This window comes from Canis lupus, chromosome 19, assembly GCF_048164855.1.
Source record: "Canis lupus baileyi chromosome 19, mCanLup2.hap1, whole genome shotgun sequence".
Classification (NCBI taxonomy): Eukaryota; Metazoa; Chordata; class Mammalia; order Carnivora; family Canidae; genus Canis; species Canis lupus.
In genome coordinates, this window is record NC_132856.1 from 54,827,624 (window position 1) to 54,848,155 (window position 20,532).

The 20,532-nt window shown below is 45.3% G+C and overlaps 1 protein-coding gene across 1 annotated transcript; it reads right to left on the reverse strand.

Annotated features, from left to right (window-relative positions):
* Positions 1 to 2,737: 2,737 nt before the first annotated feature.
* Positions 2,738 to 6,764, reverse strand: ACTL9 (actin like 9). The gene is made up of 2 exons (XM_072787546.1): positions 5,383 to 6,764; positions 2,738 to 4,026 (listed from the first exon to the last, which is right to left on the reverse strand). The coding sequence occupies exon 1, from the start codon at positions 6,644 to 6,646 to the stop codon at positions 5,396 to 5,398; it is 1,251 nt and encodes a 416-aa protein (XP_072643647.1). The 5' UTR covers positions 6,647 to 6,764; the 3' UTR covers positions 2,738 to 4,026; positions 5,383 to 5,395.
* Between the last annotated feature and the right edge of the window lie 13,768 nt (positions 6,765 to 20,532).

Below are 20,532 nucleotides of genomic sequence, written 5' to 3' on the forward strand. Positions count from 1 at the left end.
CAAAGGGACAGGGATTGAGAATCTCAAGCAGACTCTGTGCTGAGTGTGGAGCCCCCACCACAGGGCTCAATCCCCTGACCCTGAGATTATCACCTGAGCCGAAACCAAGAGTCAAATGCTTAACTGACTGAGCCATCTAGGCACCACTTATTGCAGTATTTAAAAAAAAAGCGCTAAGCAAAAAAAATCCCCTGATGAGCAAAGCTGTCACATTTTAAAACACAGACAAGCACTGATGGTGCTCTTTGGCCCTGTGTCCTTCACCTACCTCACCCTAATCGCATCCCTTTCTGTGCTTTACCTTATGGGATGCCCCCACTTCCTCCAAATATGTCCTCCCCTGGGTCCCCCAAAGAACAGAAGGCCTGGACCTGGGGTGAGCTGTGACAGTGGCTGGGTGGATCCTCTTCTTGCTCAAACCCTTGGAAGAGGGTCTTCAGACCCTTGGTGGCCAGCTGGCTGGCTGGCTGGAGGACTTGAGGTCTATCTTTGGCACACTCTAGTTGAAGAGGCAGCCATCTATTTGGCCCCTACTGTGTACTGAGTGCATTAAGTTCGTTTTATGTATTATTCGAAATGGCTTTAAGAAATTATTTTTATGGATGCGTTTGCATTGCAGAACATTCTAATGATACACTAATACCTAAAGTAGATGAGAAATCACAGCCCCATCCCCTGCAGCTCCAAAGACAATGACGGTTTCAGATGTGTCCTTCTATAGTTCCTAGAGCACCTGTGTCATGCTTTATCTTTACAAATTTCCCCCCTGAAGTGAGCACTGATATCACCCCCATTTTACAGGTGTGTTGAGTGAGGCTCCAGGTCACTTGTCCAAGGCCACATAGCCTGTGAGGAGGCATGACTGGAATTCATGCCTGTCTGACACCAGTGCCAGAGAATGAGAGAGAGAGAGGGGCCCCTATGTAGGAGGGTTCCTATAAGCTCAGCTGAACTCCTGGCTCGTTCATTGTCATTCAACAGACATCTCCTGGACTCGATTGAGTGCTGGGTGCATAACACATGTGGGGCCCCGGAACTTATGACCTCAGTGGGAGACCCCATCTATTAACAAGGATCAAACAAATCAGGTGATAACCGCTGGAGCTGCCTGAATGGATGCCAGAGGAACTTAAAGGAAACATTCATATTAAAAAAAACCCATAAACACGCGATTCAGAATTCTAATACTTCATAAGGGTGGGCAGTGGGAAGCCCCCTTCTGGTCTTGATGCTCAGGCTATCCTCCCACAAGCATCAGCCCTCAGTGGAGGTGATATTGTCCCCAAAGGGGTAAAAATTAGTTGGGGGAGTGTGTGGCAAAATGTGTTTTCAAGTATAAGGCACAGATACACATGGAAATACAGATACACAGTTGATTTGTGCTGTTAAACTTTCATGGGGGACAGTTAGGAAAAAATATCTAAGAGTGATTGCCCCTTAGGATGGGATACTGGGAAAGTCTTTTCTAGAAGCAGCCGTAATTCAGGTTCCTCGTGAAACCTTCCAGAGATGTTCTGCATATCTTCAAGCAAATCTCTATGTACTCATTTATTCCTGTTTTTTCCCCCCATAAATGGAATTCACATAGCCTTTTGGGGCTTTTTTTTAAAAAAACATTTTTATCTATTCATGAGAGACACACGCAGAGAAGCAGAAACGTAGGCAGAGGGAGAAGCAGGCTCCTTGTGGGGAGCCCGAAGCGGAACTTGATTTCAGGACCCCGGGATCATGCCCTCAGCTGAAGGCAGATGCTCAACCACTGAACCACCCAGGTGCCCCTGGGCCTTTTTTTCCCCACCCAAAATATATGTTGGTGATCACCTTGTGTCCGTGGACACAGCTTGCTGGGGTTCCTTTTTTGACAGTCATGAAGTATTCCTCTATGTTTGAGGGTAATTCATTTAACCTGTTCTCTTGGATGGTCACACAACATCAGAGACACCTAACGTTGTTTCCAATGTTTTGCCACCTTTAGGTGGTGCAGTGTACATCATTTTGCACATGAATGATTATATCTGAAGGAGAAATTCCTGGAAGTGCCATAGCTGGGCCAAAAGGTGTGGGTATTTGTCATTTAAGTAGTTACTGAGATTTGTCCTGCATAGGAGTTGTGCCAACTTCCTTCCTCATCATCAAGGTAAGAGAATGCCAGTTTCCCCACAGCCTCGAAAACATGGGGTGTTATCAAGCCTTTCGGTCTTTGCCAATCTGATTGGTTAAAAATGATACCGCAGTATAGTTTTCATATTCATTTCCCTGACTAGACTGTGTAACTTCTCTTGGGTCAAAGAACCATTTGTCTTTCTTTCTCTGTGAGCTTAAGGTTCATATCCTTTGCTAACTGTTGCAGTATTTTTCTCATTGATTCTCTCCAAGATTCTTACATATCATGGGCATTTTCTCTTTGTGTTATGAGTTATAGCTTTCTCCATTTGTCATTTAAAAATTAGGTATTACTTGTTTTTCTAAGAAATTGTCATTTGTCTTGATTTTGTTCAGGGTGATTTTTACTTTGCTGATTTTTTTTTTGAAGTTTACATGAAGTCAACTGCTTAATCATTCTCTTTAGGCTTCTGGGCTTTGTGTCCTACTGAGGAAGGGGCTACCTCTGATAAGATGGGAAGTGGGAAGGAGCACTGTGAGTACAGGGAATAGCAAGTGCAAAAGTCCTGAGGTAGGAAAGGGGCTTGGCAGGTATCTTAGGGTTCTTCAGAGAGACAGAACAAAGAGGATGCTTATGTAGTGAAAGATTTATTTTAAGGAATTGGCCACAAAATTGTGGAGGTTGACACAAAATCTGTAGAATAGGCTGGAAGGCTGGAGACCCAGGAAGGGGTGCAGTTTGAATCCGAAGGTATCCTACTGGCAAAACTCCTTCTTTCTTGGGGGAGGTTAGCTTTTGTTCTCTTAAGGCCTTTGACTGATATGAGTCCCACCCACACTATGAGGGGGTAATGTTGTGGTTTTTGTTTTGTTTTTGTTTTTTTAAGTGTTCAGTTATTTATCAGTTGCGTATAACACCCAGCGCCCATCACATCATGAGAGGGTAATGTTTTACTCAAAGTCTACTGATTTAAATCTTAATTTCATCTAAAAAAATAACTTCACAGAGGCTCCTGGGATGGCTCAGTCATTTAGGGTCCTACTCTTGATTTCATCTCAGGTCATGATCTCAGGGTTGTGGAATTGAGCCCTGCCTCAGCCTCCATGCTCAGTGTGGAGTCTGCTTGAGATTCTCTCTTTCTCTTGCTCTCAAATAAATAAATCTTAAAAAAAAAAAAAAACCTTCACTGCAACATCTAGAATGGTATTTAATCAAATATCTTGGCACCATTGCCTGGCCAAGTTGACACACAGAATTAACCATCACATGTCCACCTCGTGTCAACATGGTATACACATATCTCCTTAAACCCTATTTTTGGAGTACATGATATGGAGCCCCTGCTCCTGGTACTGCTCTCATAGGACCCAGGACAGGAATGCACACAGCTTGTGCCAGGATGGGGCCCCTAATCCACATGGAAGAGCAGACTCCAGGGAGGTGTGTAGGCAGGGGAGGATGAGGGTCTCTGGTGCTCTGAGTGCTCCGCATAGGGTGTGGCAAGCAGAGAATGCCAAGGTCTCCCTATTACCCCAGGGAGGAGATGAGATTTCTAACAATAGGCTTGAAGTGGTGTGCTCTCTATCCCTGGGCGTGTCCAAAAGGGAGGGACACATATCATAAGGGTTGTAGAGAAAATTTCTGCATCAGGGAAAGTTTGGAGTTGGGGGACCTCAGTCTGATCTAAAGGAAAGACCATCCAGCAGCTCAGGATTGGTGGGAGTTTCTGCATCTTCCTCATTTCCTGTAGCATCAGAGACCCAGCCTGTCCCACATCCCTTCTGTGTATGTGGCTGGCAGTGCCCTGTCACCACTATGTGGGGTGGGTCTCACTTGACGACTCGGAGGACTGATGTGCTGCAGTCTTTGTGGTTCTCATTGTGATGCCATTTTTAGTGCCTTGAGCTTGGAGGTGATGCCCCCTGGTGGGAAGAATGAGAAGTTTTGCCTGTAACCTCCTGTGGGATTCTTGTCTAGGCTATGGATAAAGGGCACCTGCCTGGTGAGGAGGTGAGGCAAGAGGGTTCAATGCTGAATGTTTGTGATCTGGCCTGGTTGTGGGGGTGTAGTTCTGGGGAGTCTGAAAACTCTGGGGTAGAATGTCCTGGGTGTCCCTCATGGGGCAACCCTAGGAGAGTATCTTTGGAGAGCGAGTGGGGAGGGGGTTCAGAACGCAGGAGAGGGCCTAGGGCATTAGTGGGGTGATTATGGGATGGTCCTAGGGAGTAGAACCTTCCTGGGAGGATTTGAAGGACTGAGAAAGGGGGATAGAAGGTACATTGTAAGGCAGACCATGTGGGACACAGAGCAAGGGGGTAAGCTGAGAGCAGTGAGGCTGATCTGGGGGTCTGGGGAGTCAGAACATAGTGTTCTTTGTGGGCGGTATGGATGGGGAATGGGTGTGGGATGGATGGAAGGAATCTGGGAGAACAAATCATACAGAGAAGGCAGAGTTATGGGGGAGTATGGAAACTCTCAGGGGGATGGGCTTTGGACACTGGAGGATCCTGTAGTGGGCCATTGTAGAGGAGACCCTTGAGGATCAGAACATGAATCTTTGTGGTGGGTGTGGAGTTTTGGCACTTGTTGGAGGATGCTCAGAATATCGGGGTGTAGGAGAACTTTGGATAATCACACAGGGGAAACCATGGAGGGGATGGATTTGGGGGTGCTTGAGCTAGGGGTGTCTTGGCTAGTGGATCTTGGGGGTACGTTTAGGAGGGATTAGAAATGGGAAAAGATTATGAGGGCGCACCTAGGAGTTAGAACACTCAAACACTCATGGAAATGTTCTGGGAGGGGGATTGGAGCACCTGGTGCAGGTTCTTTGAGGAGGCACAGGTCATAGAGATGGGCTGGGGGTTCTTCAAGGACATAGGGAGGGAATTAATTGGGGGCTTAGAGGCCTAGGAGAAACTTGGGGGAGGCTTATATCAAAAGCAATAGGGATGAGATTAGGAGATAAGGATCTGGGGATGTCTTGGGGTTGGCCTCGGCAAGCTCCTGGCCTGAGAGTGCTTTGGAGGAGGGGTCATGGGAGAGGGGATTGACAGGGTTAGGACCAGGTGTTGTGGGTTGATCACCGGGAAGGAGGGTTGGGGGGGGGGGGTCAGAGCTGGGTGTCTCTGGGGTTGGATCATGGGAGGGGAGTTAGGGCAGGGCAGAACCAGGATGTCTGGGTAGGTCCAGGAGTGGGCAGGGCTGGGTCCAGGGGCAATGCAGGACAGGGTTGGCAGGGTATGGGAAGCTTTACTGCCTCCCCCCACCACACCCCGCACCCGCCGCCCTGCGTCAGTAGCATTTGCGGTACACGATGTGGGGCCCCTGCTCCTCATACTGCTCCCGAAGGACCCAGCAGGACTGGAAGGCCCGCAACGAGGCCAGGATGGAGCCCCCGATCCACACGGAGAAGTGTCTGGTGGGCTGAGCCGCCACCACCACGTGGGCCTCGGGGGGCAGGCTGCGGAGCAGCTCCGCGCGGAAGCGGCCCTCGAAGCCCTGGAAGAGCGAGGAGCCCCCGCAGAGCAGCACGTTCTGGGCCACATCGGCCCGCACCTCCAGGGGCACCTTCTGAAGGCTCTTTTTGGCCATAGCGGGGACGCCAATGGGCACCAGCCCCGGCATCTCGGGGGGGCTGAACAGCAGCTCCGGGCACTGGAACAGCTCCTTGCCCAACGTGACCGTCCGCCCGTCGGGCAGCTTCAGGACCTGCTGGCAGTCCTGACCCAGCCGGGCCTGCTCCTTGGGGAAGTCGGGGGCCACGTAGCAGTAGCGGTGCTTGATGTTCTCCACCGTGTCCAGGTCCTGCTGGCCCAGCGTCAAGCCCGAGCCGAGCAGCATCTCTGCCAGGAAGGCGGTCAGGTGCGTGCCCGCCAGGTCCAGGCGCTCCGTGGCGTGGGGCAGGTTGTAGCCCTGAAAGACGGGCACCGTGTAGGTGACCCCATGGCCGGTGTCCACCACCAGCCCGCTGACCCTCCCGTGCGCGTAGGCGGACAGCACCGACTGGGAGGCCACGTACATGGCAGGGGAGCACAGTGACTCGAAGGCCACCTCCACCAGCTTCTCGCGGTTGGTGGTGGGGCTGAAGGGCGGGTCGGAGAACAGCAGCGGGTGGTCCCGGGTGGCCACGCGGAGGTCGTGCTCCAGCAGGTGCCGCCAGATGAGCTCGGCCGCGTCCCAGTCCACCAAGATGCCGTTCCGCACCGGCTGCACTAAGGTCAGCTCTGGGCGTGTGCGGGCCGCCTCGCCGATAAAAGTCTCCAGCTCCGGCTGCCCAGTGGTGGTCGGCTTCTTGGGCTGGCAGCCCACGATGGTGGCCACGGTGTAGGTGGGCTGGGCCTGCCCCGCGAAGCCCATCTTACAGGTGCCTGTGCCCATGTCAATGACCACTGCTCCGGTCTTGGGTGGCAACCTGTCCCCCACCATGCTGGGGGTCTTCTGCTGCAGGGTCTTGTTCACCAGGATTGAGTTGGGGCTCACATCAGCCCTGGAGGCCTTTGGGGAGGGCTGGGGCTTCGGGGAGCTGGACTGATTTGCATCCATGGCTGCAGGTGGCTGGGTAAGCTACTTGGCACGCTGATCACTTTCCTCTGGGGCGCAGGGGTGTGAGGAGAAAAGGCTGAGGCCCACCAGGGGCAGGCACAGGCAGAGAGAGAAGCCAGCCGGTGGTCTATGACATCATCCTGCCTGCTACCCCCTTCAGAAGACTTCACAATACAGGGGAGGGAGTGAGGATGAGCCCCTCTCTGCCCCAGAAAGCTCCCAGAATACTCATCTATTCTGGATACCCCCAAAGTGGCAAATTTGGAGGAGGGGGCTAACAGGTGCCTGAGGAGAGACCTCTGATCCAGGTCCCTGACCCCGAGCCCAGTAAGATGCAAGAGTCCTTCTCTTTTTTTGAAACTCTTTATGGTGTGGTAAGGGAGAGCTAGCCACAGGCTCCTTAGAATTTAATCTTAGAATTAATTTAAAATATTAGCCCTTGGAATATTAATCAGAAGGTGGTCGGCTGGCTGGTGTGGCTTTCTGGTTTCCTAAAGGAAACAAGCCTGCTTGGGGTGTGGGTGGGGGCAAGGAAAGGCAGAGACACCCCTCTATTTTTCTTTGATCCTTCTGCTCTCCCCCATACCTGGCACAGTCTCCCTGCCTCGTTCACGCAGAGCAGGAATTTGCCTCTTCAAATCTCAGCCAGACACCATCTCCCCTTGAAAGCCTTCCCCGACTTCCCTCCCGTCAACCACGTGGTGGTGGTGATGAAGGGGTGTCCACCTCCTCTCTAGGCATTTCTTCTGCTTCCCCTTGGTGGGAGGGGGGCTCTGTGGGATCCAAAAAGGAACCTTCAGCAAGATAAAAGGGGCAGGACAGAACCAGGGAGTTTCCTTCCTTTTTAAGGCTAAACAATATTCCATTGTGTGTATACACCACATTTAGCTTAGCCATTCATCTGTCCAGGGATGCTTGGATTGCTTCCATGTTCTAGCTCTGGTGCATAATGCTATGAACCTGGTTGTGCAAATATCTCTCCAAGCCCCTGCTTTCAATTCTCTTGGGCATACACCTAGAATTGGGATTGCCGGATCATATGGTAATTCTGTTTTTAATGGTAAGCATTTTACAATATACAGGTGTATCAAATCAACACACTGTACACCTTAAACTCAGGCGATATTAAATGTCCATTACATCGCAATAAAGGTAGGGGTGGGGAAGTTCATGGGCCCTCAAGAAATAGCTGAGTATAAGCTGAGTGAAATAAGTCAATCGGAGAAGGACAAACATTATATGGTCTCATTCATTTGGGGAATATAAAAAATAGTGAAAGGGAATAAAGGGGAAAGGAGAAAAAATGAGTGGGAAATGTCAGAGAGGGAGACAGAACATGAAAGATTCCTAACTCTGGGAAACGAACTAGGGGTGGTGGAAGGAGAGGTGGGTAGGGGGTGGGGGTGACTGGGTGACGAGTGCTGAGGTGGGCACTTGATGCGATGTGATGAGCACTGGGTGTTATTCTATATGTTGGCAAATTGAACACCAATAAAAAATAAATTTATAAAAAAAGAAATAGCTGAGTAAATGAACATTTCCAAAAACATGTATCAGACTGCACACAAAATTAATCAATCAATTAATTAAAAACTCAACCTCACTCTCTGGCCCAGGTTAAATCCGGACACAACTGGGACATGAAGTCTTCTTACTTTCATATTCCTGTGACATTTAGCACCGGGGCTGGCAATTTTTAACACCACACACACACACACACACACACTTAATAATTTGTTTTAATTAACAGGTGATACTTAACACCAGCAGAAGTAAATTTTGAGGCAACTCTCCTGATCTGTTGTGAAACCTGCTGTCCTTACTTGAGACAATTCCTTCATCACAAATGCACCCTCTTTTGGATGATGTGTATGCAAGAAATGAATTCTGTCCCCATGAAACCTCAACCCCCCACCTCTCCCCTCCTTTAACCTCTGGCTCCCACCATCTACTTTCTGTATCTATGGGTGTGACTCTTCTAGGGACCTCCTCGAAGTGGAATCCTACTGTATTTGTTCTTCTGTGACCAGTTTATTTCACTGAGCATCATGCTCCTCAAAGTTCTCCCACGTGGAAGCACGTGTCAGAACGTTTTGAGGGACCATCATATTCTTTTTTTTTTCATATTCTTTTCCATAGTGAACACACCATTTCACATTCCTACTAGCGATGTAGAAGGTCCCAATTCCTCCACATTCTTAACACTTGTTTTTACCTATTTTATCCCCATTTTCCTTTTAAATTATAGCTATTGTAATGAGTGTGAGGTTGTGATGGAGTTTTAAACATCAGCATGTTAGTTCAGGCGGACTGTTCCGTAAAGAATTGAACAGACTGCCCAGCCTTTGGTGTCACTAATGATGCAGCTGTGTGCCGAATTGGAAATGCTTGCCATTATTCCCCATCATTCTGGAAGATGGGTTCTTGACCTCCCTGAAAGAGTATTTTGGTGAATTAAGGTTATAGTCATTTAAGACAGAAATAAACATTTCATCATGGCAAGTGAGAGGGACGCTAGATGCTAGCTTGGAATGAGGGTCAGGTAAATTCTCACTGCATCTTTATGGTAGTATGCTCATTTTTTTTTTCTGATGGGGGAAATAAAGGCTCAGAGAGGTGAGGTAATTTGCCCCAGAATCACACAGCTGGAATGGAACAGGAGCAGATTTGAACCCAGATCTCTGAGATACTGCAGTGACTGAGTGTGGGTCTGGAAAATTGTGAGGTCTGAGATCCATCTGAAATAGTAGAAATAGAGGCTGGGACTCTATTGGCCTCAGGTTCCTCTGTTGTGTCTGGCACATAGTAGATGTTCCATTCCTGGATACCACGGCAAACAGGACAGAGAGCATCATGATTAGAGGCAGCAAGGCAATGACATGGTCAAGACCACAGACCTAGAGCCAACTTCTGGGGTTTAAACCCTGGCTCCCCTCGCTTTTTTGCGAGACAAACTACTAAATGTCTCTGTGCCTCAGCTTCCCTGTTAGCAAGTTAGAGGTAATACTAGTACTGACTTCAAAGGGTAGCTATGTGGACGGATGAGTTATCTGTGAAGTGTTTGGGTCAGTGGCTAGGACATCATGCTTTGTGAGGTTTACACAGATTATAGGCATTGTGCACTTCAGTTGTGTATGTGAGTAACCAGTAAGTGGAAACATCTGAGTATGGGGCACCTGGGTGGCTCAGTCAGTTGGGCATCTGCCTTCATCTCAGGTTGTGATCTCAAGGTCCTCGGATGGAGGAGCCCCACGTAGGCTTCCCTGCTCAATGGGGAGTCTGCATCTTCCTCTGCCCCTCCCTCAGCTCTGGCTACCTCTCTCTCTCTCTCAAATAAATATGTAAAATCTTAAAAAACAAGGGGCATCTAGATGTTCAGTGGTTGAGCATCTGCCTTTGGCTCAGGTCGTGATCCCGGGGTCCTGGGTTCGAGTCTTGCATCAGGCTCCTGTGGGGAGCCAGCTTCTCCCTCTGCCTATGTCTCTGCCTTTCTCTGTGTCTCTCATGAATAAATAAAAAAAATCTTAAAAAAACAACCCAAAACATCTGAGCAACAGCCCTGCAATGAAATTAGGGATTTAGATGGGCATTACTCTTGAAAGGGCATGTTTTTTGCAAACACATCATCCAGACTTCAGATCTGTGCGCTGGGCTTATCTGAAACCTGTGTGGGCAACCTGCCTTCCATCTCAGCCTGCGGGAGCTGGGAATCCAGTCCTACAGCTTCCTGCCAAGAGAGGGCACCCAAGACCACCAGCTTCTTTTTCGTTCTGCTAAGACCTTCCCTCGGTTGCTGAGGGATTCACAAGGTTGGTTGCATCTTAGGATCACCAGAGGAACTTAGGAAAAAATCCCCGTGTTTTGGCTGCACCCTAGACTCGAGTCAGAAGCTCTGCCGATGGAGACAAAGCAGGGGTGATTAATGCTCCCAGGAGATATTAATGTGAAGCAAGTGGAGGTCCATTGATCTGGGTCTTCAACATTCTCATATTCTTTCTTCCTTTTTGCCTTCCTTCTTTCCTTCCTTCTTTCTTTCCTTTCTTTTTTTTAAAAAAATCTTAAATTCGGTATCCCTGGGTGGCGCAGCGGTTTGGCGCCTGCCTTTGGCCCAGGGCGCGATCCTGGAGACCCGGGATCGAATCCCACATCGGGCTTCCGGTGCATGGAGCCTGCTTCTCCCTCTGCCTGTGTCTCTGCCTCTCTCTCTTTCTCTCTCTGTGACTATCATAAATAAATAAAAATTAAAAAAAAACTTAAATTCTTAATTCCCCCTGGTAATCAGAAATGATGGACTGGGAGTCTGGGGTTGTGAGGCACTTCTCTGGGATCAGCAGGTTCTCATGCTTAAATGTGTACGACAATCTGCAGAAGGGCTTGTTAAAACACAGAGTTCTGGTCCTGCCCAGAGATTCTGATTCAGCAGGTCCATGGCCCTGCTGAGCATCTGCATCCTAACAAGCTTCCAGGTGATGATCCTGCTCCCAGTTGGCTGATTACACTTTGAGGAGCATTGTCTGGAGCCTTGCAGACATCTGGGGGATGAAAGGAAAACTCATAATAAAGCTTCATATGTGTGCATGCGCAAACACACACTCACATAATTTATTATATAAAATATATAGCTGTATTATATAAAAAAATATATTAATGTTATCCAGCCATGAAAAAGAAGGAAGTCCTGCCATTTGTGCAACATAGATGACACTTGATGGCATTATGCTAAGTAAGTCAGAGAAAGACAAACACTATATGATATCACTCATATGTGGACTCGAACAAAGCTGAATTTGTAGAAACAGAGAGTAGAATGGTGGTTACCAGGGGCTGTGGGATGGGGGAAATGGGGGGATGTTGGTCAAAGGGTACAAACTTCTAGTTATGAGTAAGTTCTGGGGATCTAATGTACAGTAGTGACTATAGTTAACAATACCATAATATATACTTGAAAGCTGCTAAGAGAGTAGATCTTCAATGTTCTCACCACAAAAATAGTGATTATGTGATGTGAAACATCTGGTGGTAACTATTTTGCAGTATTCAAGCATATCCATCATTGTAGACCTTGAACTTACACAGTGTTACATGTCTGTTACATCTCCATGAAGCTGGAAAAAAAAATACAGAATAAAAGACACAACTCATACAGGGTTTATGGCAAGATGCTCAGGGAATCAGTGGTGGATTCTCTTTGTTTAATGCCATTGTTATGTTCTACAAAGTTGCCACAAACAGTGATGAACTCCAGTTACAACATTTTCATCAACCATTCAAAACATAACTTTGTGTTATGGGTGTTTCTGTTTAAATACTATTGATCTTACTAACACTGAACTCACAGCCAAACATCACTATACCTCACACCTGAATGAGGCTTGTCAGGCATACGCATTTTCTCTGCAAGGCACAGCAAAGTCTTCTTGCACGTGAAAAGGCTAAGCAGCAGTGTGGCACGGTGCTTCCGGCCAATTTAAACAGTGAAACCACGGGAAGAAAACACAAAAGTGTGAAACCCGGGGCACTAAACAGACTGTGAAAAGGGCACTTGCTTATGGTATTGAAAGCGCAATAAGAAAACAGAGCTTTGCCTTGTTGGAACTCAGTTGAGAAGAAACATGTAGGCAACTCAGATTTTTTTGCTGCTGTGTACGTGTCCACAAATGGCCATAAAAGTCTCAGCAGTACTAAGTTTTCGGTTATAATAAATACATTTAAGTTGATAAGTTCTCAAATATGGATTCTGTGAATGGGAATTTACTGTACGCAGACATATATACACACGTATGTGAATCTCATGTATATACATACATACATATATGTTGGGCCACCTGGATTGATGTTCTGTTTTATTTACCATTTCTCTACTATTTTTCTCTGTGCCTTTTAATTTTGTTTTGTGATGTTTTCCTACATTTTATATTTTAATCCTCCTATTGTTTTTCATTTCTCCTACCACTAAAAAATTCTTTTTTTAAATAAAATAATTTTTATTGGTGTTCAATTTACCAACATACAGAATAACACCCAGTGCTCATCCCGTCAAGTGTCCCCCTCAGTGCCTGTCTAAAAAATTCTAACATCTTTTTGTTCTTTAAAGAAAAAAATCTTGGGCAGCCCCCGTGGCACAGCGATTAGCACCGCCTTCAGCCTGGGGCGTGATCCTGGAAACCTGGGATGGAGTCCCTTGTCAGGCTCCCTGCATGGAGCCTGCTTCTCTCTCTGCCTGTGTCTCTGCCTCTCTTTTGCTCTCTCTGAATAAATAAATAAATAAATATAAAAAAAAGAAAAAAAATCTTTTTCTTGCCTCACAGATACAGTCTTTTAGTTTTACCTCTGAATACTAGTCAGTTATAGCTCTGATGTTACTAAGAGTTTCTTTTTTGATGTCTTCTTCCCTCAGTCTGTTTTCTCCAAAGTGCTTTCATTTTCAGTACGACTGTTGTGGTCTCTGTCTCTTGTACGAGATACTGTTTGGTTAATTGGGTAAGAAGGTGATTGGAAGCTCTGTGAACATGAGTTAGTCTCGTATATACTTTGGTTTTCTATTTAGAGTGATCTGGATCGGCTGTATCCTTGGGGCTTCCTTAGTGGTAGTTTTTGTTTTATTTTGTTATTTGTGCATGTCTTTTGTTTTGTTTTCTTTTTTGGACTGGCTGATTCCCAGAAAAGACTCTCATAGGAGCCAGTCCTTTGGGTAGCTACCCCAAATGTTGGATGAATGCTCTAATTCTTTCCCTCCATAGGAAGCCAGGATTTGGGTTTTGTGCCCTATTTGCTCTGTGCTGAGGTGGGTAAAGGTCTGTGGCCAGTGAGAGTATGCTTTCCAAATCATCACCGTTGTTCTCAGTGGCTCCCCATCTGGAGCACCTTCCCATCAGTTCTCAAGACTCAGGCAAAACAGAAACCAACCCCTTGGGGAGTCCCTCAAGATATTAGATATTAGAACTGAATTACAGTTCAGTGCTTTCCTTACCTTCTCAGGGATAAGCTGGGAGCTGAGAGCTTCCTCCTGATTGTGTGGTGCTGTGATGGGGGAGACATTATGGGGAGAAGGTGTCATGTATTTTCCTACTGGCTTCGATGCTGCTGGTCTCATGCTTGATTGGGGTGCAGGAGCCCCTCAACTAGCCTCTGAATTTTTCACAAAGAGAATCAATCCGTGTGTTGTTGGCTTGGCGGGTCCACATGGGAAAGGAAGTCTGGGGCTTCCCACTCCACCATCTTGTTGATGTTGTGGCTCATCTCTGGGTATAAGGACTTGGGTCATATTGGATTAGAGCCCACCCTAAGAACCTCATTTCAACTTAATTACCCTTTAAAGGCCTTATCTCTTAAGACAATCATATTATGAGGTCCTGGAGGGGTTAAAATTTCAACATATGAATTTTAAGGGGATATGATTCAGCATATAACAATGCTACAACATGGATATATCTCTAAAACATTATGCTAAGTAAAAGAATTCAGACACAAAAGGTCATGTATGATTCTATTTATATGAAATAGATAAAATTTGTGGATACAGACAACAGATTGGTGGTTGCCAGAGTCTGGGCAATGGGAGTGACTGCTTCATGAGCATGGAGTCTCCTTCGGAGGATGAAAATGTTTCAGAACTAGATCAAGGTGATGAGTGCATAGCACTGTGAAGGTACTAAATTCTACCAAATTATACACTTCAAAATGATTAGTTTTACATTTATGTGAATTTTGTCTCAATAAAAAAGTGTGTGTTTATGTCCATATAAAGAGATAAAGCTATATGGTTAGAGAATAACAATTGGTGAAGGGCATATGGGTAATCCACTTTTCTGTAGGTTTAAAATTTCTTGAGTAAAAAGCTAGAAAAACCGAGAAAAGACTTGCTTTGTGATTTCCTTAAATTTAGGCTTTTGTCCAAAGAAAAAAGGTGAAGATGGTTTGTCAGCAAAAAAGGGCAAAGTAAGTCAATTCAAAAAACAACTAAAAGTCAGTTGATTAAAGAAAAATACAGGTATATTCTGCAGACTATCTACCAGACTACCTGGTTAATCTTTTCCAGCAGAATGCAAAATCTCCTAGTGTTAATGCTTGAACTTCATACAATATATGTATCTCTCAATATGTTTTCTGGCTCATGGTTACACAGGGAATTGTTTATATTTACATCAAGTGGAAATACAAGATTTTAAAGAAAGCAACATATAGAGAAAGTGTGCCAAGTGATAACCAAGGTGAGTGTGTATCTCACGTACTGCCAGCGTTAAGAGAGATTATTGTAACATCTTATTCAACGTGAATCATTGTCTGCTGTTGTGTGCTGACCCAGCGCTTTCTACATTTTGGCAAAAACAAAGGTTAAACACTTCTACAGTGAGTCCTCAAAGAGTTGAGGGACCGAAGGATATCTTGGAAAAGGAAGCAATAGAGAAATATCACTTCATATTAAGCAACTGTAAATAAGTATGTTCATTTTGCAGTCAACAGGAAGCGATGTTTGAAGTATTTCATACCCTAACACAAGAGTTTGTTACCAATATATAAGCTTTTTACTGGTTTTAGGTACAGTTCAGAAAATTGGTTGAAAGTTTGGAGTTGATGTAAAATACAACCTTTCCTATTTAAAAGAATGTAGAAGAGAGTCCCAGTTGACAGTTTTATGTTTATGTCATTTTCAGGAATGGATAACTAATGCTAAATAGGAGACACCTGTTAAAATAAGATGGCACATGGAGATGGCAACAAATAAGGTGGTATGCAATGGATTAATATTTGAGGTACACATCTAGAGTGGTAACAATTTCTTTATCTTCATCTCTTCCCCCGTCCTTTAGAACAACATGGCTCAGCCATAAATAACTTTAAGCATGGCTTGTTCCATCCATCCATCCATCCATCCATCCATCCATCCATCCATCCATCCTTGATGCAGTTCAACATGCTAGGTGTTGAGGATTCAGGACCCACTCCTCACTACCCCATATCTTGATTTCTCTTTTCAAACTCCTATATACAATGGAATATTACTCAGCCATTAGAAACGACAAATACCCACCATTTGCTTCAACTTGGATGGAACTGGAGGGTATTATGCTGAGTGAAGTAAGTCAATCGGAGAAGGACAAACAGTGTATGTTCTCATTCATTTGGGGAATATAAATAATAGTGAAAGGGAATATAAAGGAAGGGAGAAGAAATGTGTGGGAAATATCAGAAAGGGAGACAGAACATAAAGACTCCTAACTCTGGGAAATGAACTAGGGGTGGTGGAAGGGGAGGAGGGCGGGGGGTGGGGGTGAATGGGTGACGGGCACTGAGGGGGACACTTGACGGGATGAGCACTGGGTGTTATTCTATATGTTGGTAAATTGAACACCAATAAAAAATTAATTTAATAAAAAAAACTATCTCCTCCAGCTATCCCTGTTCAATAAACATCCATGTGTCCATGTGCTTTGGGTACCAGTGATACAGAAATCAATAATAGCAGGAGCCTTGATGTCAAGGAACTCATGGCCTATGGCAGTGTTACTCAAAGTATAGTCCACGAGCTAGTATTGGCCCTTGAGGAGAAAAGGACCTTGAAACAGATTATAAATTAACAATATCACTAAGCTTTAGTTCAACTGATGTTTCTTCCAGAACAAGACTTTCTCAATTAAGGAAGCAGTGTGTTGAGTAACTTTCTGGCACAAGCTCCCTATCTCCAGGAAGATTGTCGCAACTGCTTTGAGTACTGCTCTAGAATCTGCTTGGAAAGATGTCATGGGAATGTCAAATCCAATTTGTAAGGTCTGGCTATAGGGTGTGCTGAGCTGAGAAGTTCCATCCAGGCTTAGAGGTAGAAAGCCATGAGTCCAATTACTAATGTCTGCCGTGGGATTGGGAGTCAAGTGTGGTGGCATGGCACAAGGAATTTGCTGGTAGTTGCCTACTGTATATCAAGTCCTTAACACATGTCACTTATTCCTGCTTCTATCCTGGTGCCACCCTGTTGCCACTTGTCTGACCCACCTTTGCTTTTAGCAACACTCTTCATAATTCACTTGGGCTTGGGAGGCTTGTCTGTGACTTCCTTCAGTGGGCATCCTTGCTTAGGGTAGCTTGGCTCTCTGGTGTCTGCCCTTTCCTCTGGCTCTGGCTGTGGATGCATAATATGCTCATAGGCACTGGAACCATTGGACAACTACCTTTGGACCATTGCATCTCCTGAGTCTTGGAAGCCCCTAAAGAATGGAGTCTAGAGGAGAAAATATCACAGCCCAGGGAAGCTGTCTTGTAGCTGTTTTCCCACCATCACTGGTTCATTATTTAACTCAGAAGAAATCTCCTGGACATAAAATTTCTTTGGGGAGCAAGGGATCCATTTACAACAATGGATTCCCTCATTTTCTCCTCCTAATTAGATCCAAACAAAAAGACTGGGACATCTGTCAAATTCATTTATTCACATTAGTGCTGCCCATCCTTCCTGTAGTTGAGAGATGAGTAAATATTTTTCCACAACCTCCAGGGACAAAATATCATGGGCTCTAGGCTCCCACTGCAATTAATTTTCCCCCTTGCAGAAAGGGAGATGCAGAGTGGTTTCCTATGCAAAAGGTCTCCCTAGAGCCCCCATCCCTACATGATATCTATTCTTGCATAGACAGAGGCAGCCTTGGTTAAACCCTTGACGCTGGAATCCAGGAGGTTATTAGGGACTATCCTAGAATGAGAGGTGTTGACATGCTTATGGGGGTATTGAGAAAGGTCCTTTACTCTACACCCAGACCCTGGAGGCAAGAACTTGGAACCCAGGCTCGTGGGGATATTGGGGGTCCAGGTACGATTTAGATACTAGACATTACTGGCAGGATGGATCTGAAGAACTGATATTGTTTCCTGTTGAGAAGCTGGGTTTACAGGAATAGAATGGAAGGATGAATTCTTGTCTACTTCTTTGACATTTGCCAGCCTTCAGGCAGTTGTTTTATTGAATGTTTATTCTTTTCTGTCTTCATTGCTATGAACCCAAGGTGGCCAGGTCTCTAGAGAGCAGAAGGTCATCTATGCTGATGTTCAATCAATGTTGAAGGTCATCCCATGTTGACCTTCCATAAGAGCTGTTGGAAGCAGCCAGGTATGGGCATCTGACCTTGGTCATGGGGCTGGTACCAGAACAACCCTTTTGGCATGAGTTGGGAAACCTTCAGGACTGGCCATACACGTCAGTGATTCCCCAGAGGAGTTTTCAGTTCTCACCTCCTGAGCACAAGAGCTGCAAGAAAGAGGCAGCATCTGGGGATGTGCTGGTTCCAAATCCTAGCCTGTCCTCTCAGGAGTTGTGTGAGTTTAGGTAAGTCACATACCCTTCCTCAGCTCATTTGTCAATAACTTTAGTTCCAACCAAAATATTGCTTCCCTTATAGAATGTATTCACTCAGCAACTATTTATTGAGCAAGCTTTATTGTGGATCCTTGAACTGGTGTGATTGGATGTGAGGATTAAATAAACAATATAAAATGACAGAGTCCTGAAAACTGTCATTTGATTAGTTAGGTGATCAAGGGTCCTGATCATGCCTGGTCATGGTGGAGAAATATGAAAGTTATATGGGCAACAGGAAGGTAAATAATGCCAGTGTCTTTTCCCTAGTCATTTGGAATCAGCAAAGGGACCCCCAGACCCATGTTTGGCATTACTGAGGACAATGGGAAAGGAAATGGTAAAATCACATGTTGGAGACTTTCCAGGGTCTTCTCTTCAACCCAGAAGAACAGTACTGATTTAGGAGTCACAGATGATTCAGCCCAGGTTTGAGTGAGTCATGGCTAGCTTTGCTCAGCTCTCCCTGTCTGACTTGCAGGGCAGATGTTGGGGAGGTTGGGTGGATGCAATCTTTTTCCAAAAGAGGTCTTGTTGGGAAAGAGTTTGTCAAAAGCTCAAGACACAAGGGCATCACAACCAGAATCTCCAGCCACTGAGAAACTGCTGGCTAGAGATCCCAAAATCCCGGGTGTTTGCATAACATGAGGAATACCTAGGCACCCTGAAAGGAAAGGCAAGTTGGGGGGCACATAGAGCTGAGTATGTGAACATGTGCAACAAATCCTGAAATATCTTTTACAGTGTTTGGGGGATATGTGGACTGTCAAGGGAAAAAACAGGGACTTTGGAATCAGATTCCTATTTTGTTCGAATTTTGGCTGTTACTTTGCTAGGTGGTGCTGGGCAAGTCACTATAGTTCTCTAAACCTGTCCATGTCTTCTCATCCAAAAAATATAGATCAATAATGCCTACAGGCAGGTTTTTTATTGTGGTAAAACACACAGAACAACATTTATAATTTTAATCACTTTTAAGTGTACTGTTCATGGCATTAAGTATATTTACATTGTTTGTGAAACCATTTCCACCATCCATCTCCAGGACTTGAAGATTTTAGTGTTAAACATGTAAAACACTTAGTCAGATGCCTGATACACAGTCAGTACTCAGTTTGTGTCAGCTTCTTGAGAGTGAGGATGTATGAGTGGACAGAGTAAGACCAGGTTCATTTGGACACTTAAATAGCTCTTGACAGGAGCTTGTGATAAAAGCTATTTCACTGGCTAGGATACTTGGTGGTTTGGGGGAACTGATTGGGTATAAGATAGCAGGAAATTGCAAGAGTTAATTTTTTTTCCTGTATGGAGACATGGTAATTATAGTAAGGTACTCCCAGGATTTATGTGGGGTCTGAGCTTAATCCAATTTAAGAATAAACATCTGAAAAAAGATTTGAGTAAAGCCCGTGCAGGTTACAGTTGTTCTGTCTCTAAGCCAGAGGTTCTCACCTGGGGGTGATTCTATCTCACTAGGTACGTCTGGCCATGTGTGGAACCAGTTTTGGTTTCCATGATGAGGGGTGGTGGTTGAGGGTGCTACTGGTATCTAGTGGGTTAAAACTAGGGATACAGCTAAACTTCATACAATGTAAAGGGCAGTTTCCCGTGACAAAAAATTATTTGTCCTCACGTACTGCCACAGTGGAAAACCCTGTTGTAATGCAACGGAGTTGGGGATGAATGGAGTTTTAAAGACTCTAAGGGATCTTAGAGGCTAGAAAAAGGGCAGATGGGTTTCTACACAGTATGGACAAGGGCATCACAGAGCAGCACTAAAGAGGATGACAGAACTGGACAGGTCAGGCTTGACCATGGAAGGGGCCACAGTGTTGAATAATAGTAATAACAGAAACCAACACTGATGAGAATGTTTTATGTGCCTGGCATCGTGCTAAGCACGCATCAGCCAGTGATCTCTAATGCTTTTCCTATCTAGAGAATTAGTAATAATTTTAAAACAATTATATACTTTATATGCATTATGTATAATTCATTATGTAATTATATAAATTATATTTATTATATATAATTTACAATTTATTGAGCACTTGCCACATGTCAGCTCTTAACATTATCTTTTAAAAAATATTTTATTTATTTGAGAGAGGGAGAGAGAGAGAGTACATAAGTCGGGGGGGAGGAGGGCAGTGGGGGAGGGAGAAGGAGAATCTCAAGCAGACTCTATGCTGGGGGCAGAGACCAATGCCTGAGGACCCTGGGAGCCCAGGACCCTGAGATCATGACCTGAGCTGAAACCAACAGCTGGATGCTCAACTGACTGAGCCACCCAGGCTCCTCAACATTCATCCTTTTATTTAATCTTCACAACGATACCTTGACACAGATGATTGCCACCCATTTTATGGATGAAGAAACAAATTAAGTAGCTACCCAAGGTCATGCTAGTACAAAGCAGTTGAGCTGGAATCCAAGCTCATTTTAATCTGACCTCTGTTGCACCACCAACTCATACCAATCCCATGTGCTCTATTTCTTTTGCCTGGAATGACTTTCCTTCTTCTGGCTGCCTCTAAAACTC